The 18,750-nt window shown below is 42.9% G+C and overlaps 1 protein-coding gene across 1 annotated transcript in view; it reads right to left on the reverse strand.

The window, feature by feature from the left end:
- The window catches only part of LOC119436498 (disks large homolog 5-like), a 123,146-nt gene that overhangs the window by 56,918 nt on the left and 47,478 nt on the right, over positions 1–18,750 (reverse strand). The window contains exons 12-17 of the mRNA XM_037703358.2: positions 16,486–16,588; positions 16,190–16,366; positions 14,292–14,466; positions 7,726–9,067; positions 2,579–2,744; positions 2,391–2,493 (exon numbers count right to left, since the gene is read on the reverse strand). Of these exons, the coding sequence (XP_037559286.1) occupies positions 2,391–2,493; positions 2,579–2,744; positions 7,726–9,067; positions 14,292–14,466; positions 16,190–16,366; positions 16,486–16,588 (2,066 nt within the window). The remainder of the gene's footprint in view (positions 1–2,390; positions 2,494–2,578; positions 2,745–7,725; positions 9,068–14,291; positions 14,467–16,189; positions 16,367–16,485; positions 16,589–18,750) is intronic.

Genomic DNA, 18,750 nt, shown 5'->3' on the forward strand with positions numbered 1-18,750 from the left:
ATAAAAAAAGCCTCCGCCATATCTAAATACGACATTCATCTTCAGAAGACAATGCTTTGTGTCTAGAGGAACAAGGAGGGCTTTAGCCACCAGGAAATGCTCAAGAGGAAGCAGACAATCAATGCTATGCTGCAGTGTGAGCAACTCCACTGTGCAGGGAAAGCCACTGAATTGAAATGACTACATTGGCAGCATGGTGTCATTCAAAACGCCAGGGTGCAAACATGATGAAATTAACTATACACAACTTGAACTGGGAAAGTCTCCACATCCAGCCTATTCAGTAGATGTCTCAACTTAGGACTACCACCTGCTTCAGTTTCTGTCAAATACGTTCCCAACAGAAGCCTTAACATGAAGAAGAGCTCCTTAATTTATTTTAGCAGAACCACCAAATTTTTTCAGCTGCAGCACCAGAGACCTTTCCAAATGTTGGAAGAGTACCATGAACAACGGAGGGAAATACATTGTTGAATGATTTTACGGTTCCTAATGATAAAATAAATTCTTATCATAATTTTTTTTTAACTTGCACACACACACATTGAATACAAGCTATTGCAGCTGCTATTACAAACATGACGGTTAAGTGCATTTAAAGTTAGATGCTTTAAAGTTGTGGCCAGGCAACGAGCACCACAATGTTTTACTTTTTAAATATTTTTTTCTTGCCTCAACATTTGATGCAATTTTTGGCTAAAATAAAATGTCAGTGCAAGATAATGCAGGGTGAGATCTTTGTATAAATGCCACATACATCACTAGCAGCATAGCACTGCTACCACTGATGAGCACCTTCACCAGAGAAAATCCTCACCTGTGTCTGATGAACAATAAGGTAATTTGGTTTGCTTAATTTCAGAGTAAATGTGTTGTGCAATACCAATCAGCCATGCAGTTCAGCCATATAGCTATGAGTGCAGCTAGTTCTAGAGCTCTACAATGGCTGTACTTGCAAGAACCTGTGACACAACAAATATCAGAGAGCCAGCCAACAGATTCATTAGGTGAATGCTAGCTTTATGCAAACAAACAAGTAACATTTTTTTTTAATAGCAATAGCTATTAAATGAACTTCTGAGCAGCATTCAAGGTTTTGGGCATCAGCACTGTGTTGTCCTGGAAACTGTACAACAACATTCTTTAGCTTTAGCACAAAGGAGCCCATCTTGCACTTTTAAGGTTTTTGTACCAACAACAGTAGTAACCAAAAAGGCATAAGCCAAAGAGGGAGTGCTTTATCAGTACTAGACATCCTCTGAATTTTTCAAACAACATTAGTCAAAACCACAGAGCAAATTTAAGCAATAGTGATGGTAGTGCAAGATAGCATTTAGGCTGCAGCAGGCTGCAGATAGCATGTAGGCTGCAGCATGGTAGCTCCAGAACTGTCTCTTGCGCTAGTTGGCCTTACACTCTAACTCGGTAGTGTTAGCATAAAATACCGATAATGACACAAACACAACAATGGTAGCTCTGTTGCCATGGTCCAGTCTGTGGCCCGAGCCAATGCATTTTTGAGCTCGTGCCACAGGCTGGACCAGAACACATTCATATCAGGCAGCTCAGCTACCTACAAAGCAAGACTTCAACATGATAGTATGTCTTACTCATTGTTGCTGCTTCATACTTTGTGCCAAACTGGATTTTTTTGCAGCTTTTGTCAGGGTTTCACTGATGCAGAGACCTATGCCCTCAATGACTATTACAAGGATGTTATGATCCTCAGTGCATAGTAGGTATTCATGTGTGTGCACTTATTACAGGGTCCCAGCATGGTATGTCTGTGGCATTAAAAACATTTCCAGAAAAAAAAAAAAAAAACATACTTTGTGTGCAAGGGCTATAGCAATCGAATACCAAGCTTTTAAACCCCCCCTCCCTTCCTCCTTCTCACACCGTTTCATCTTTCTTATCCTTTACATATTTGGATATGATGCCCCTCCCAGTTTAATATATATATATATATCACTGGTGCAGTGATAATGTTCCCCATCAGCAGGTGGCATTGACACATAACAAGTGACAGGACCTTTCTGTGTTGCTGCCAAACCTCACTGCAGCTAAAAGCACTGATAACCAGGCTAGTCAGTAATGATTCATTATAAGTAGGCAGCGCAATGCAAACAAGATCAAGAAAGGAAATTGAATGGGCATTGGAGCTCTTGGCTGCAGGAGTAACACAGCAATGAAACAAGAACTACTCGCATCCTAGCACTAGCAGCATGTACAGTGAGCACGGTTAAACTGACGTATAAACACTTGTGATTTCTACAAAAAACCTCACTTCTGAGACAAAACTTGCAAGGACAGCAAATCACCGAGGTCACCTCTAGTGCCAAAATTACAATAACAAAACTGTAATACAAAGAACAAGATGAAGGACTTACTGTCAGGGTTGAACTGCACGAGCATTGTAATGCTGTCCCTACACTGCCGAAGAACATTAGCTGCAAGCTGGTAAGTGGCGTTGCGCATATTTATCCCGCATACCTGTAAACCAATGAAGGTTACTTTCATAATTCTGACAATACTACAATTCAGGAGAGGCCACAGCTGAAAGGGCTCGCCCACTCACCTCCAGCAGCTGGTCTCCAACCTGCAGGCTGGCTTGAGCAGCTATGCTATTCTCGGATACAGAAGACACAAAAATGGTGCCACCAGCACCACACTTAATCTGTATTCCAAGGGGCTCCAGGCTCTTCTCAATCACAATTCTTCGCATGTCCCCAGGCTTGGGTCGTCTGCGAAAGTACCGCTCCTATCAGCATCACTTCAGCATCAAAAAAAAAAAAAAAAACAATCCACTCTGCATTTTACTGTTTACCTGTACATAAGGGCAGTACTGTGTTATACATATCCTTTAACTCAGCGGGAAAGCCAAATGCTAGGTTCCCCAGGCCAAATGAATTTGTCACACACTTACTTGGTCTATATATAACCTTGAATTGCAGTTAATTACAGCACAGCACCACTCACTTCTATAAAATACTGGATTTACAAAAAATCCATGACCACTTCAACTGCACACATGTGCTTAACCTGCTGTTCTTAAACAGAAAGGGTAACAAAACAGTCACTGTTATTCCTAACTTCAGTTTCAGCCAATAAAACACAAGAAATAATCCTGCAAATGTCTTAGTGTAAAGAAATAGCACTTATTTCACAAAAAGCATGCTCATGCTAACCTAAAAATTCTTAAAAAGAAGTTACATATTCTGGCATATAGTAAAGTATCACTGGCTGTTGTGTGACAACCCTCAAAACAAATAATAGCACACCTCAATTTCTACTATCATACATCACCGATGAATGTTTTTGTGAGGATTTTTCATGTCATTCCATAGAGTTTCATACAATAATTACTAGAGGGAACTTTGGCGCTGCGATCATTCAGCCACCATGGGAATGATGGAAAGTACATGGATTTGTCTGATCATCGTGCTTGTCGATTGAGGCGCTCCTGTGGTTTTGTTTATTATACGGTTTATCTGCCTTCACTGTCCTAAATTTCAGAGCAATATATACTTTTATAAGTGCAGAATACTCTGCGAACACACACAATTGCTACTAATTGCAGCGGTTCAGCCTCTTGAGGTAGCCAAATCGAAACGCATCATGCGTCTCAATGCGCTGACGTGCCCACGAGAAATTGATAAGGGTTAGAAAGCTGCGTGTTGATGCATACGTCCGTGGCCTAGTGGTTTCAAACAGTGTGTCGGAACGGAACGAAAACAAAAACGGAAAACGAAACAAAACAATATTATTGACTGGAACAAAAATGTAACCGAAACGTTATTATTTTGTTTCGAAGTGAAACCCAAATATTTTTTATCGGTTTTCGGTTCGTGGGGAAAGCCAGCATCCGAAACAACCAACGTCAGGCAACGCCAGAATTAGCGCATATCTCATGGGCCTGCATAAGCGCTTATCTCAGGCAGGCATAGTGCAAGCATGGAGGAAGAAAAAAGATAGAAGGGAGCATAATGCAACGCGATTGAAGCCGAGTGTAGTGGCTCAACATGTGGCGAAAACGTCAGAGCACGAAGGAAACGTCAGAGCGCGCAGTAGGTTTTAGTACTCCCGGTTGATTTTTTTTTTTTCAATACCCATTTGAAATTGTTCAAATATACAAAAACAAAACCAAGGAAAAAAAATTGAGCAAAAAGATTTTTTTCCTTCCTCCATGTGAGCAGCTGCCAGCCGAGCGCGCACCAAATAAAAGAACTACCGGTAACCAAACGTCTCAGCAATCGCGATTCTCCGTGATCTCGACGCAAGCGGTCATGTGTTGGGCCACCACTGCTGGCTACACGGAGGGTTCACTTGCAAGGCTGGCTGCGTGACGTAATGCTCCTTACTATATTTTTCGTTCCTCCATGAGTGCAAGCGATAGCCGGTTGAGCCAGTAGCGCACCCAGAATCTCTGCCAGGGGAGGGCGTTTAATTTTTAGGGTGGGGGGGGGGGGGGGAGCAAGCACTTTGCATAATATGCTATTTCCTTGCTTTAGCCAGAGGAATCCAACAGCAAATAAAATGCCTAATTATTATAATAATATAATGACACCAAGGATGATGATGTTTCTTTCTTTACCGTTTTACTCAAAGTAATTTAAGAGTGAATGAATAAATACAAGACAGTGATAGAGTGTTTTTGTTCATCAGGAAAATTCAAACTCAAGCTACCTTCTGAATTGTACTGACAATGTGAACAGAGCACTGAAGGTACACGTTGGACTGGGGGGGCTGGACGTGTGGGTGGGGGGGTTTAACTCGGCCTCAGGGGGGGGGGGGTACAACACCCGACCCCCCCCCCCCCGGTCGGTACGCCACTGGGTCGAATGCTCCACTAATCTAAGCCTGCCACTCGGTGCACTAGCAGATTGGCATCGTAGCAAAACCCAGGGCTTGCGCGCTTAAGCACTTATTGTTTCGTTTTCTACGGGTACAATGCTTTGCTACAGAAGTTTTATCCTTCATTTGTGTTCGTTTAGGTTAGTTTTATCGGAACAGCGGTCTCGAATTACGGCGAGTACACTGAGGTCATGCTGGCTGAACTGCCCTGCTTGCTGCTCCCATAGACACTAGCCCCAGAGTTCCCTCTATCAATTATTGTATGAAACTCTATGGGTCATTCCTCTTTTTTTTTTCAGGTAGCGTACAGTGTAACAGCGTATAGCTGTACAAAGAAAAATCACAAGCGGTGTTAAACACTAAAAACAAACAGTAAATACTTTAACTAGAGTGACAGACCAGTCCTCGAAACCTAAGTTTGCCCTGCATCAAGAGATGACTTAGCTGCTGAAAGAATTGTGGTTAAAGGTAACAAAGATGTTTCTTGAAGGCAGCAGAACACGTGAGAAGTTGGGTGTATGAGCAGGCACCCAAAAATAACTGGAAAGACTTTTTTCCCACATGAATGCATTTAATGCAACAGTAACAATAGCAAGTGTAAGGCCCTCCACATCAGTGCACCAAGCACCACAGCTCAAAGTTGAATGCTCCTTTATGTTTTTATTGACCACCAAGAATAGAGTGGGTGCATGAAATTCTGCTTTCTTACACTGGCTTGTTCCCTTCTCTATTTCAGTATTTAAAGTTTCACACAAAACCTCAACATCTTGATCCAACTGATGACCTTCAGCTTTCATGTTGCATCAAACTCATGTGTACCATTTTCCGATCTGGTTGGTGCCCATCCATAAAACATGGTGGACAGTTTAAGAAATAATCTGCCAATATTTACTCACGTGACCTTCAATATACAAGGTCAAAATCTCATCCATGGCTTTTTGACAAAATCAGTAAATTCTGTGTAGAATTTATCTTCTTGATTGCAAAATTCTAGATTGCCACAACTTGCCAACATCCCAATTTGTTGTGAGTTAAAATTTTGCCTTCCTTGAAGAGAATAAAAAGATTTGCAATGTTTAAAAGACAAAGAGGTTTCTTAAAGCCTAGTCCCCAAGTCAATACATGTCTATTGTCCCAGATTAGCTTCACAGTTGACAGGAAAGCACATTTATAATACACTTGCTCATATTCAACAGAAGATCACTAAAAATTGCTGATATGATTAGGCAAGATGTGGAAAAATAAATTACCTATTATGCGTTAAGGTAATGCACTTTTCATACTGTCACAGACATGGAAGGCAAGCGCTAGCAATGGGTACTGCTGCCATCAACAAACTTAGTGTCACCACATGAAGAACAAAAGAACATTCTGGTATTTTATGGGGTACCCCCTCATAAATAAGTCAGTCACGTGTCCAGCATAGTGCAGGAATACTGTACTCCAATGCCAATCTCTGAGGTTATACTCTGCCAGGCGCTACTGCATGCTTTGAGCCTGCTCAGAAAGGGCACTACACTACTGTAAATTTGTCATCGATTTGTCAACCCGGACTACCAAGGACTTTCCGAGACATTCGGTATGTCAATGCGAACTGGATGAAAGCAGCACCTCAGGAAGTCCTGGACAGTCCGGGACAACAAACCTAAAAGACCTATTCATCATGATCATCATCATCATCAACCTATTGCCAACCTACAAATGTGAAGTAGCAGCATCGGTGAGTTCTTCAGCAGGCACATGCAATAAAATTGGCCAAACTGCACTTTCTTTCATGTTCAAATACTCCAAGAAAATTTTAATTCTAATTACCAGTGGTTGACTACCATTTATCATTTATAAAATTGCATAAAATACCATCAGGAGCTGGTTCTCTATTTTCTAAGCGGATGTACCACGTTAACCCTATCCCACATTTACATTACCTTATTTACAAAAGCTGAGTTCTTGTTGATGTTGTTGTTAGCCTCACTCAATATTTACCTTCAGCACCCTTTACAGTAGGCCACCAAGCCACTGTGGAGTTAATGAGCACCATGCATCATCTAGCGTTTATGCTAGGCTAGAAAAACAGGCCAAATTTTACAAATTATTCTGCATAGCAAACTGCTGTGCTACAAACATTTTGCGGCAGCCTAGTAGGTTACTTACATACACTGTAAGTTACAATTTGATGGTCTGAAACTTACCCACAGTCAAAAACATCAACGGCTATGAAATCAGTACACTGCAGACTCTCTCTATTCTGACTGTCATCAAAGAAAGAAAAGTTCCTCCAGTTTACTTTGTTAGTGCACACTGCTTTGTGTTATTTTATCACTCAAGCTGTTCTGGGAAGCTATCTAAACCAGTTTTAACATGATAGCGTTAAGGGCCCCGTGTTGCACAAAATATGGCGTCTGTGTCGGCATCCCCGGCGAAGAATATCATCCCAAACCACCCCGACCACACAGGCCCTCCTCCGTGTGGTGCAGAGGCGCTGGTGAACCAATTGGATTTCTCAAAGTAAAATGCACCAAAAAAATCAAAAGTAGTATGACTTTACCATAACCTACAGGCATGATAGCATCGAATTGTAATTTGAATAAACGAGAAAACATAATTCTGTTACGTGGAAACTGTTACACAAACCCCTTTTCCAGCATTTCTACCATCCATACAGCGGCACGCCCCGGTCAGTGTTCCTTGCAAAAACACTATCCAGATGGCACTCGTCTCCTCGGCAGTGGCACGCCGAGGCAAAGGTGCAGAAAAAAGAAAGCTGCAGATTCCAGGAAACCTGACAAACTGTCAGGAATTTTTTAATGCTATCGCGTTCCACTCTTAAAGGCGAAGCTTAAGCGTCCTCCAAATTTTTTAAAGGAGTCTTACCTTCGGCCTCTAAGCTCAGTGATGGCCCGAGACCCATTGGGAGTAAGCAGTTCCACTGTAAATGCTGGCATGGGGCTGCTACGATCAGTGAGTGATGGGGCCTTCTCTATTGAGCTTGTAGACACTTTTCCTGCTGATGACTTTGAAGTGACACTTGGTGTTGATGGGATCCGTATGCGCTGGTTCCGCTTGGGAAATGTAGCTAAGCCATCATATGAGGGCTGTGGGTATGTCTCTTCGGCACGAAAGGGTCCATGCACATGTGTGGGCACAAGCCGCTTTGGCGCTGGTGCCACAGGCTGGAACTGCTGGGGGAAGTCCAGGCTGTGAGTTGGTGAAGTGCCTGAGAAGCTGTACTGGGATGGACATGGAGAGGGCGTGTAACGACCATCCCCCTTTGCCCCACCCAGGGGCCCATATCGCAAGCTCTCAGCCCCATCAGCTGCCAGGAGTGAGTCCCCACTACGTGAAATGTATGTCGGGTAGTAGGCATGTTGGTGGCCCCGTGGCTGTGGGTACAGAGGCACATTGGCACGCAGGCTCTGATGTACATGGCCGGAGAGAAGAACATCAGCATAGGGCGCGACAGGCTTGGCATAGGCCTCGCGAGGGTAGTGGGCTGAGTGGGGTCGACTCTTCAAGCCTCCTCGGTGCTGGTACATTTCAAGGACGTCCTTGTGTGCAGACACCACGGAGTAGTCCAGGCGGTCTTCAGGCAGGCCAGCTGCATAATGCAGCGGAACTCGCTCTGAACTCTGCTGGACACCCGAGGGAGCCTTTGGGGGACTGCCTGGAGATGCATAGGAGCCCGAGCTTGAGGTGCAGTTGCCGCTAGAAGGGGAGCTTAGCTCAGCAGGGAAGTCTGCATAGGAGGGCACCTGCAGCTGTTTTGTAAAGGAAGCCAGGGACTTGCGCTCCCGTCGCTTGTGAGGTTGGAGTGTGTTAGCCACTCCGGCCTCGCCTAGCTGGAGCGGAGGTCCCCGATACTTGGGCCACGTGCCCCCATTATGCTCCTGCTGTTGCCTGACAGACGAGCGCTTGCCGCCAGTTTTGCTGTAGCACTCCAGCATCGAGTCCAACTCTTCGATGGGGCCTTTCTCATCAGGCAGCAGGGCCTTCTTCTCCTTGGAGACCCGCTTTTCACCAAAGATCTTGTTGTACGCTTTGTCCAGGAGTGTTGGCTGAACACTGACAGTGGCTCTCTCTGATGTTCCACCTGACTTGCTGCTGCGGCTGCTCAAAGTCAACGTTTTGGTGTGGTTTCCAAGTTCATGTAGCGCGTCCGTCTGCACTGAGCTTGAGACATAAGTTTTCTCTTCGCGCAGCTGTGCTGGGGGAGACCCTGCAGGAATACAGTGCAAAACGAGTGATGCTTCAATGGCCTTAAATATGAAGTGCACGCACACAGAAAGCACTGCTAATATCTTTGCTTGCTTGAACAATAAGAATGTGACAAACTAAAGCCATATTCAGAAGGATTCCATTACCAAAAAAATTCTTAATTTAACACAGTATGGTGCAAGATGCATGGGAAAAGTTGAACAAGTTTTCAAGAGATTGAACGTACGGTCACATGACATTGAAGAACAGCAGATTTATTAACGAAATAACGAATGATAAATTTACTTATAAATAAGGGCTTAATAAATAGGAAAACAGTAGTTTCTAAGCCTTACAAAACATGCGAACACTTGTGGAAGCCCTTCACATGCAAACTATACTACTCGTAACTTGTTCGGTGATCGAAAGAACTAGACATAAAAATACAATGAATGCATCACTAAGGTATTTTCCACTATAATTGCTATAGGATGAAACTAAGAAGTTATAAAGTGCCTATTAAAAATTATTTGAAAACCAGGTACAGTAAAACCTCGTTAATTCGAGCCTCCTTAATTCGTAAAATCAGATAATTCAGACTCTTCCTTTGGTCCCAGCAGGCGTATGCATTATTTAATGGCATCAAACTCTCATTAATTCGGACATATTTGGCCACACACCGATTAATTCGGACAACCCTTTACAGCATGGCAAGTGTGGAGCGCTGAAATCAGTGATGCAAAAGAGCAACAGTGGCGCTAGCAGCCAATAGAAACAAAACGGCAGAGTCTGCATTGCAATAGTGATCAGAGGAAACTGTAGGGGATTGACACAAACGTTGAATGATTTGTGCCTATTCGTGCTTTTATGCATTTACTGCCGCACATGACACCACGGTGGCTGCATGTGCCTTCAGAACTGCGTATTAGTCACCATGCGTCATCACTTTGCTAATGACCCCGGTTTGGTCTGTAACAGTTGTGGCGAGCAGCAGTTTCGCTTTTACTCAGTGCACACGTTGGTCGTGTGCCTTTAGAACAGTGCAGTCATCGTAAGTGATCCTGTCGATAGCGACTGTGATTTCGTCCGCAGCGGTTGCGGCGAGCAGTAGCTCTGTTATGACTCTACGCAATGCATGCGCAATGTCAGAAACACGGTGGGCGCTGTCAATGATGACGACCAATTCTACTGCAACCCGCAGCTACATCTCGGTGGACGAACGATCTGTTGCCGACCCGCTTACTGGCGAAAAAATAATCGGGATGTGTGTGTAGTAGTGAAAAGTATGTCTACTCGGAAGAAGATGCAGGTCTTGCATCATGGCCAAATGGGCAGCACTGCGCAGGAAGTCATCCCGAAAAATAATCGGGATGTGTGCGCAGTAGTGAAAAGCATGTCTACTCGGATGAAGATGCAAGTCTTGTATCATGGCCAAATGGGCAGCACGAGGCCCTCGCCGCTGCGAGCGCTAATCAGTCATGAGATGACGAGAATTGCAAGGGTTGCAAATTTTGTTCAGTAAATAAAGGCAGATTGGTGTAGAAAGCATTTATTTATTGTTTTCTTGATACCCTAGATAATTCAACATTTGATTAGCATAGCCGTTTTTTTATTAACCATTGAAATCCAAATTAACGAGGTTTTACTGTAATGCTGAATGCTTGAATTTCAGATCTCTCGAAGGACTAATTTACTGTTTTACCACAAATGTGTATCAAAGATATTATTAAGCATGTATAGATAACTGCACTACATAAAGAGTATGTACAACAGTAAATTAAACAAAGCAATAACTGTACAAAATATGAAGACTAATCTCTACCATGGTCAAGAAACAGACATGCAACTGTGGCACGGAGCCATTAGGAATTTTTTTTTGCTTTACCTCAGAATAAAGGATAAAAGCAAGCTACATCTAAAACCAGGCAAGTTTCTTTACCTGTGCAATTGAGTAGCAGTGTTGCACTATTGACAGAGTTGCACATGTCAAATAACAGACACTCAAACATGACCCATTTTGTTATTTTTTAAGACACCAAGATATTTCACTATCCTTGTGTAAATATCTGCTTTAATGACATTTTTTTCCCTCTTTCTTTCTTTTCTTTTAACACATGGAGGGAGGACGCCTGAGCATAAATTTTTAAACAAAAAACCGTGATCAATATTTCCTTGAAAAATGCAATCTTTTGGTCAGCACATACAGTTTAACCTGGATATAACGAAATTGAGAAATTCCCGAAAAACTTCGCTATAAAGAGGCTTTCGTTATATGCAGGTTCGGCACGAAAATTCGAAAAAGAAACGCTTACCGTATTTACTCGATTCTAACGCGCCCTCGATTGTAATGCGCAACCGTTTTCCGTGACCGAAAGAGAGGAAAAAAAAATCCTTCACAGTACCGCGCACCTCATGCTTTCATACAGAAATACAACCAGGGTTCATACAGGTTTCTAAGGCAAAAATTCAAGGATATTCCAGGACTTTCCAGCACCTGTCACAGGTTTTTCAAGGACTCAAAGCGGCATCCAAAGTAGGATTTCTTTGCTCTAACATTTCCAAAAATGACCAGTTTTATTGCACTTATAATAAAAATATGTGTATATCACAATTGTTATAAAAATGGCTAGCCTTGATAATTTCTCAATATCACAACACAAAATGAACGCTTACAACAGCGACTGAGGTTTCTCCGGTGTAGGCTGGGTAAAGTTCACCAAAAATATTCAAAACATTCAGCATAGGGTTATTGCACTAAAATAAAAATAAATAACTGTAGATTACAATGATGCTAATAATATCTAGCCTTGATCACTTTGCAAGTTCACAATACCAAAAAACAAAAAAGTTCACAAAACACAACGAATGTCCCCAACAGCTACTCTGACTTCTCCAGTATTAACTGGGTAAGTTTCCGCACATTTCCAAACCATTCGGCGTAGTCTTCCTACACATTCATTATATTATAACAAATAGATGTATACTGCAATTTTGTAAAACATGCCTTGTCTTGATCATTTCTCAAGTCCGCAATATTAAAAGTTAACACAACGAAAACCCACAACAGCTGCTCAGGCTTCTGCGGCCTTAGCTGGGTTGGTTCATCAAACATTTCCAAAACATTCAGCATACCACATTTTCCGGTGTATAAGACGCGGTTTTTTTCTTAATTTTTCGTCGGTGCGTCTCAGAACGGTGCGTCCTATTCACTTTTTTTTTTCGGAAAGACTGCCGTCAAAATCGGATCCGATGTTATGGCCACGCCAAGCGCGCTGGTTGACTTAATTGCTACCGGTTCTGTGCGCGCTATTGAGGTGCCGGGCTCTCGTCATCAAGTTCGCGCCCGAGCGCCGTGCGAGAAGGATGGTGCAGCAACGCAAGCGGCGGCAGGCCGACCGCGAGTCGATCGACCGCGAAGTCACCGCATCTGCAGATCGCTGTCAAGATACGGCGCGCGCCCCTGCGCATACTACGCAGTTGCTCCGAGAGTACAGGCAGCCCCCCCCCCTCCGACCTTCCTCCTGGGCTGCCTTACCAATTTCCTCCCTTGCGCGCGATTCGGCTCACCGTCGCACGCTTTCATTCGCACATAATACAGAACGGCACGCGGGCACAATATTATCGCCCTTCGACTTTATACGCAACATCGCGGCAACCACGACGGCAGAAATGCGCCTGCAGTGGAAATATATGGCACCGATACGCTCGCGTATAACCCGCGTTTCACGGAGTGAAACGTCACTATGACTTTTTTAAATCGCTTACCGAAAGAACAGGTGTGTCTTATACACCCGTGTGACTTACACGTTTTGTTTTTGTTTTTCGGAAAAACTGCCATTTTGAGGGGAGTGCGTCATATACAAATGTGCGACTTATAGAACGGAAAATACGGTAATGTTATTGCACTTATATTATCATAAATAATATAACAAACCTCCACCCAAAGGCACTGAGCACAGTGTAAAGTTGCTCTACTATAGTTCTCTTTATATAGCTTCACCTCGCGCGCGCGAGTTGCAAGGCAGACCGACGGGCGAGGAGTGAAACGAACGATAGGGTGAGGAAAGCAGGGAAACTGCCAACCGAGCCAGCACCGATGCGCGGCACGAGTCTCTCGCTCCGTTCGCGGTTTGACGCGGTGAAGCCTTTTATTTTTTCCGCGCAGTTCTGCAAAACGGAACGACGCCGACCTACCACAGAAAGGAGGCCGCAATGTCTCTAAAAATAGTGCATTGCTCCCGAAATTCAAGGATTTTCAAGGAAGGAAAAAAATTCCAGGACTTTCAAGGGCCTTGAAAACGCATTTTTCAATTTCAAGGGTTTTCAAGGATTTCAAGGACCTGTACGCACCCTGTACAACTATCGCTCAAAATTTACTCCCAATACACTAAAGTTGCAATGAACAAAAAAGTCCCAGTTTCGCCCAAAATGCGAAGCATCGATTGCGACAGCAAATTAGCAGACAGCTACACGAAGTAAGGATAGTAGTTTTATCGGCCGTATGAACTTGTAAACATTCGCTGTTTACCTAAATTGGTAGACTAATGTCTAAGCACACGTACTACAGCACATGGTCAAAGCTACGGGAGCTAGGCTCAAAGTCCGTAGGAGGCGGCCATATTGAAATGCCGATGGCGATGGCCGAGTGTCAGATTAGTGAAGTGAAGTGCCGAGACTTGCACAGTAACCAAAGAGTGGCGCTGCCAGCGCATTGAAAAAGAAAAAAAAAATTTTTTCCCCTTCGGCAACATCAACTGGAAAAGGAGAGTGCCGGCTTGGCGGGCTAGGCCAGCTGCAGCAAGCGGCGGGATCAGGTGTGAATGAAGGAAGGGGGAAAGGTCACGCCTGCGGCAGCAAGATCGCCGCGTCGAGGGATGCAGGCCCGCCTCGCGCACGCTCGCACGCACGCACACGTGCGCTCGCTCTCGCCTTGCAGTCGCCGTGAATTCGAGCGCATCGCCGCCGCTTCGCATTCCGTCACGGCGGAGAAGGTGCTTCCGGATGCTGCTCACGCAAAAATGACAAAATTTGGGGCGAAATCTCTAGGTTGTCGGCGGGGAAAATTCGTTATTTCGAGGGGGTCTCCCGCTGCCACTTCATTACGTAGAGGTCTCAAATACATGTGCTTCTATGGAGTAACGGCGGGGAATAGAAAAACTTCGTTATATCCAGGAATTCATTACATGGAGGTTCGTTATTAGCAGGCTTAACTGTATAATATTGTTCCCACCAGAGTGATCACATACCATGAGTAAGAGGTGACCGTTCAAGCTTCTCAGAGAAGTTGTGGCCACTGGCAGTGGAGCTTGATGGGGAACTGCTGAACACAGCATTTTTCACAACCTGAAGCTGAACAGGAGAATCTGCATTGTCTAAGCACTCCATGGCCTTCCTGAGGTCTTCCACTGGTTTGCCATTTATCTGTGAAGACACAACACACAATTATTATTTCTGTGTCCGATAATTTACAACATAATAAATGTCACGTGGACTATAGTTGGTGACAAGCTAAGAATGCTGTGGCAAAGACACAGCTGAGAATTTGCATAGATGCACCGATCAATTACATTCACTCATTTCCGTGAGCTCGCAACGGAGGTGAAATTCTTTTAATACCAGCATCTTCGGGAGCTGCTTTAGAGAATGTAGGCATAGAAGGCAGGTACAGTGCGCTTTTGTGGGCGGAGCTTATACTAAATTGTTAGGTTATCACTCAGTAAAATATAAATAACTTCCTCTTGATAAACATCATATATAGTATTAACTCTTTCCTTACCACAAAAAATAAAATGGCCCTTTTTTGAAGGCTTTCATAATTACTTTTTAGTGGACATATGATCATGGTTGCAATAAGGTGCTACATATAAAGAAAGCTAAAAAATTTGGTTTCCGAAGATATAAATCTCAAAGATACATGTCAGGACGTAATGTGCAATATAATTTGTGAAAAGTTTACTGAAAAGTACAGGAAATACTTAAAATTTTACCCTGATAATAACACAGAATGAAAATAAGAAAAGGGTATTCTGAACTACACAAAATGTTACCACTTCAATTGCCAACAAGCACATGAATGTTTCAATGTTCTAGCTAATCAGAGCTGCAAAATACATTTTCTGGCTAGTGGAAATTGGCTCTTTTTGGCAAGTGCCACAAATATTGGGCAAAAATTAAAGCTCTGCAGGCCTTGCAGTAGCAAACCTCTGCCATATGCTGGGGAAAAAAATACTACTCCGAAAAGGAAATAAAATTGGGTGCTTGAACGTCATGGGTTGCTCGTGATCCATGTTCATGGTTGTGGTAAGGAATGAGTTGAGCACAAGAAAATGTGAATACACTGCAGGAAATTGAACGCATCTTAAGCTAAGCAGCACTATGTTCATGTTTACATAATTTTGTTTTAACTTACAGCTGAGGGGCATTGCTGAAGAAGAAAAAAATGCCAAGAGGTAACTGAATCAAGCAATTTTCATGTGTCTTGATCCCATGAAAATGCACAACACTGTCTAAAGCAAAGTGGCACAAAAATTTCCGAATAAAAACCTTAAACAAATCAGGCAGCTTTCATCATTGTGAAGAAGTTTTATTTAATACGACAATTACATAAGCAACATTTTTCCTGCAACGTTTTTCCTGTCATAACCGAGTATAATAACTTTTTGACATCCAACATGCCCCATAAACATATTACCCTTTACTGGAATTGCAATGTTGTTCATTGAGCAGAGCTTACAATCTCATTTGTAGTCCATGACTGATAAAATTTATATGACTATGACATGTCCCTCAATAACAGCAATGCTTTTTCATGCATTTTTTTAATAATTGCCACTGCAATGCAACACAAGGTCATATATAGCAGTGTGTTTATAGGTGATGCAGAATATGTAATTGAAAAAGAAAAAAGGTGAGCTTTCGTGCGAAGAAGTTTTAGTGTAAGGAATAAAAATTTTCTCATCAAATAAAACTATTAAATAGAGTATACCAAATTTCTTTTAACCCTAACTTAGTACAATTAACATTTTTTCCAGAGTGTGCATTTTAAGTGAACATCATATTATGGAAACAAAGAAATCAACAATATCAAAGACACAAGTAACATAAGGAAAAGAAGCTAGGAAAAATGAAGTACACAGAAACTTACAGAAAGTATTCTATCACCAACGGCTAGAGTTCCTTCTCGAGCAGCTACCGATCCTGGGCCTATGCGGGTAATGTAAAGCCCATTTTCCAGTGTGATCCCGTGTTCATGAGAGCTGCTCAAGTTCAAGCTCAACATAATGACACCACGACTGCTCATGGCTCTTCTTCTTTTCACAACCTGCAACAGGTAACAAAATCATCCATTACCACATTATTTAAATCTAAAGCATGCAGAGGAAGGTCAACGAATTTAACTGCTGCAACAAGGAAGGAGCATGTCAATTAATAGGCACTTACCAGAGTCAGAGATCCCTTAGAGTTTTGGACAGTATCACACAGAGTTCTCTTGTCCATTCCAGCCACATCAAGACCATTGACCTTGAGAATGACGTCATTCACCCTACCACCAAAAAAGCAATAAATAAAAGTTTATTAAAAAAAAAGAAACGACCAATAAAGAAAGTCAAAATTTCCACAGACTACATTTCAGCAATTTGGGTGCTTTAATATTTTGCATTTACCCTTGATCCTACAAAAATCAAATAATGTTAAAAATAGAAATCTCTCTTATTTGCAAGAATTTACTGGACGCCGTATAACCTACAGAGAGGAAAGAAATTGTTGCAGTGATTATAACACAATCATATAGTACTCCTTTTATAATCTGGGCTGGTGTACCACCAAAAAAATTTCCAGTGCCCATGCCATCCTCTATGCATGTGCAGCTGGCTTTAATGGCACTTAGCTGTGGAGAAGAGCCATTCACTGTGCTACAGAATTAGTATGTATGTAATGGAACTGGCATGGTATGTGCGGACCGTTATCCGCACATACCACTGTGCGAAGAGGAAAGTGGTGCTGCGGTGAAATTACACAAGTTCGAGGCTAGGCCACATTCCTCATCTCCCAAAAAAAGGTGTACAGGCACTGTCTACATTTGAACACTTTGTGTACCCAGTACACATTAAAGGGACACTAAAGCAAAACAACAAATTAACTTAGACTGATAAAAGTATTCTTTGAAAACTCTGTTGTCATTAGTTACACTACAATAGGTCAATTATTAGAAGAGAAATTGAAGCTCAAAGTTAATTTTCTTGAATTTCGCGCGGAAACCCTAACGTCAGCACTTCAGGGTGACGTCACGACTTCTAAAGTAATTTTTCGTATTTGGGCCATGTTGGCTCAGTAAAAGTTTGCGAAACTTGCCATATTCAGTCTTCGGCTCCTTTAGAACACAATGTAATCAACCTTCACCAATAAAGAATTAACTGACACCTAGAAGATGCTATCAAAATCCATGACGTCACGGTGAGCTGGTGCAGGAACTTCAAGGTGGCGTCGCCACTCGCCTTCTGTGTTTTTCGTTTTTTTCTGGCTTACCAAGCTGCTTCTCATGCTAAGATTGGTGTTTTCGGTATTGTGGAAGGGTAATCTACTGATGCAGAAGAAAGCATTTTTACCTTTAATGTCCCTTTAACATTACTTCACACATAGCCAGTACCACACAACTTTCACAAATTTGATACAAATGAGGGTTGACTTAAAAGTTTCAATCCCTGTATTTCGCTTTACATGTATCAGACTTACATGCATTAAGCTGTATGTATTGTTATGAGGCACTGCGTATGAGCATGCCTTTAATGGACCACTTTGCTACGCGTGACAGTATTGTGAAAGGAATACAGTAAAACCCCGGTGATACAATCACGGCTGGTACGAATTTTGGTGTGATACGAATTTGTAACATTCCCCGGCTGAAATACATTGCTCTCAATACGAAAAACATTGGCTGCGCAAGCAACAGCAGTGTGGTAAAAAGTAGTTTCGTTTTGTGCCTGTCACTTCGCTGGCCAAGCCAGCGAAGTGACAGGCACAAACAAGCCGGCACAGCGGGATCTGGGTGGAATCCATAGTCGCCAAGCAACCGGCTACGTCACGTGGCTGCGGAATCTCTCATTGGTCCCCATGTCAAGCGGACCGGACCACATCACAGCCTGATGCTTTGACCAGTGAAAAAGTAGACTAGGACCGCAGCAGCAATGACGACCGCGGCAGCAGTCAAAACGAAACTACTTTGAGTCAAAACGAAACTACTTTTTGCCACAACCGCGGCAGCTATCGACGTGATCATGGATGGCTACCATGACATCCCGCGGCCAACGCGTTATGCGTGGCGGTAAATGCAATAAAGGCACAAATAGGCACGAAGCGTTCCGTAGTTGCTGTCATTCACGTACGATTTCCGCTGATGACTATGGCGATGCGGACTCTGCCGCTTCTTTTCAGTTGTACGCTAGCGCCGTTTCTACTCTTTTGCGTCGCACATTTCCGGCTCTTTAATGCAAAAACGTATAGCCTTCGAGATTTATGGTTGATGTATGGCAGCCATGACATGAAGCATAGCCTCCAAGATGTGTATCGGCCGTCCGTGGCTTCTACTGCCTATTCGGGAGCGCCGAATAATTCAAAAATATCGAATACCTAAATTCGAAAATATCGAATACCTAAATTCGAATCGAAGCGAATAACGAATATAGAATTATTCGATCGAATATTCGA

The sequence above is a fragment of the Dermacentor silvarum genome, chromosome 1 (assembly GCF_013339745.2).
Source record: "Dermacentor silvarum isolate Dsil-2018 chromosome 1, BIME_Dsil_1.4, whole genome shotgun sequence".
Lineage (NCBI taxonomy): Eukaryota > Metazoa > Arthropoda > Arachnida > Ixodida > Ixodidae > Dermacentor > Dermacentor silvarum.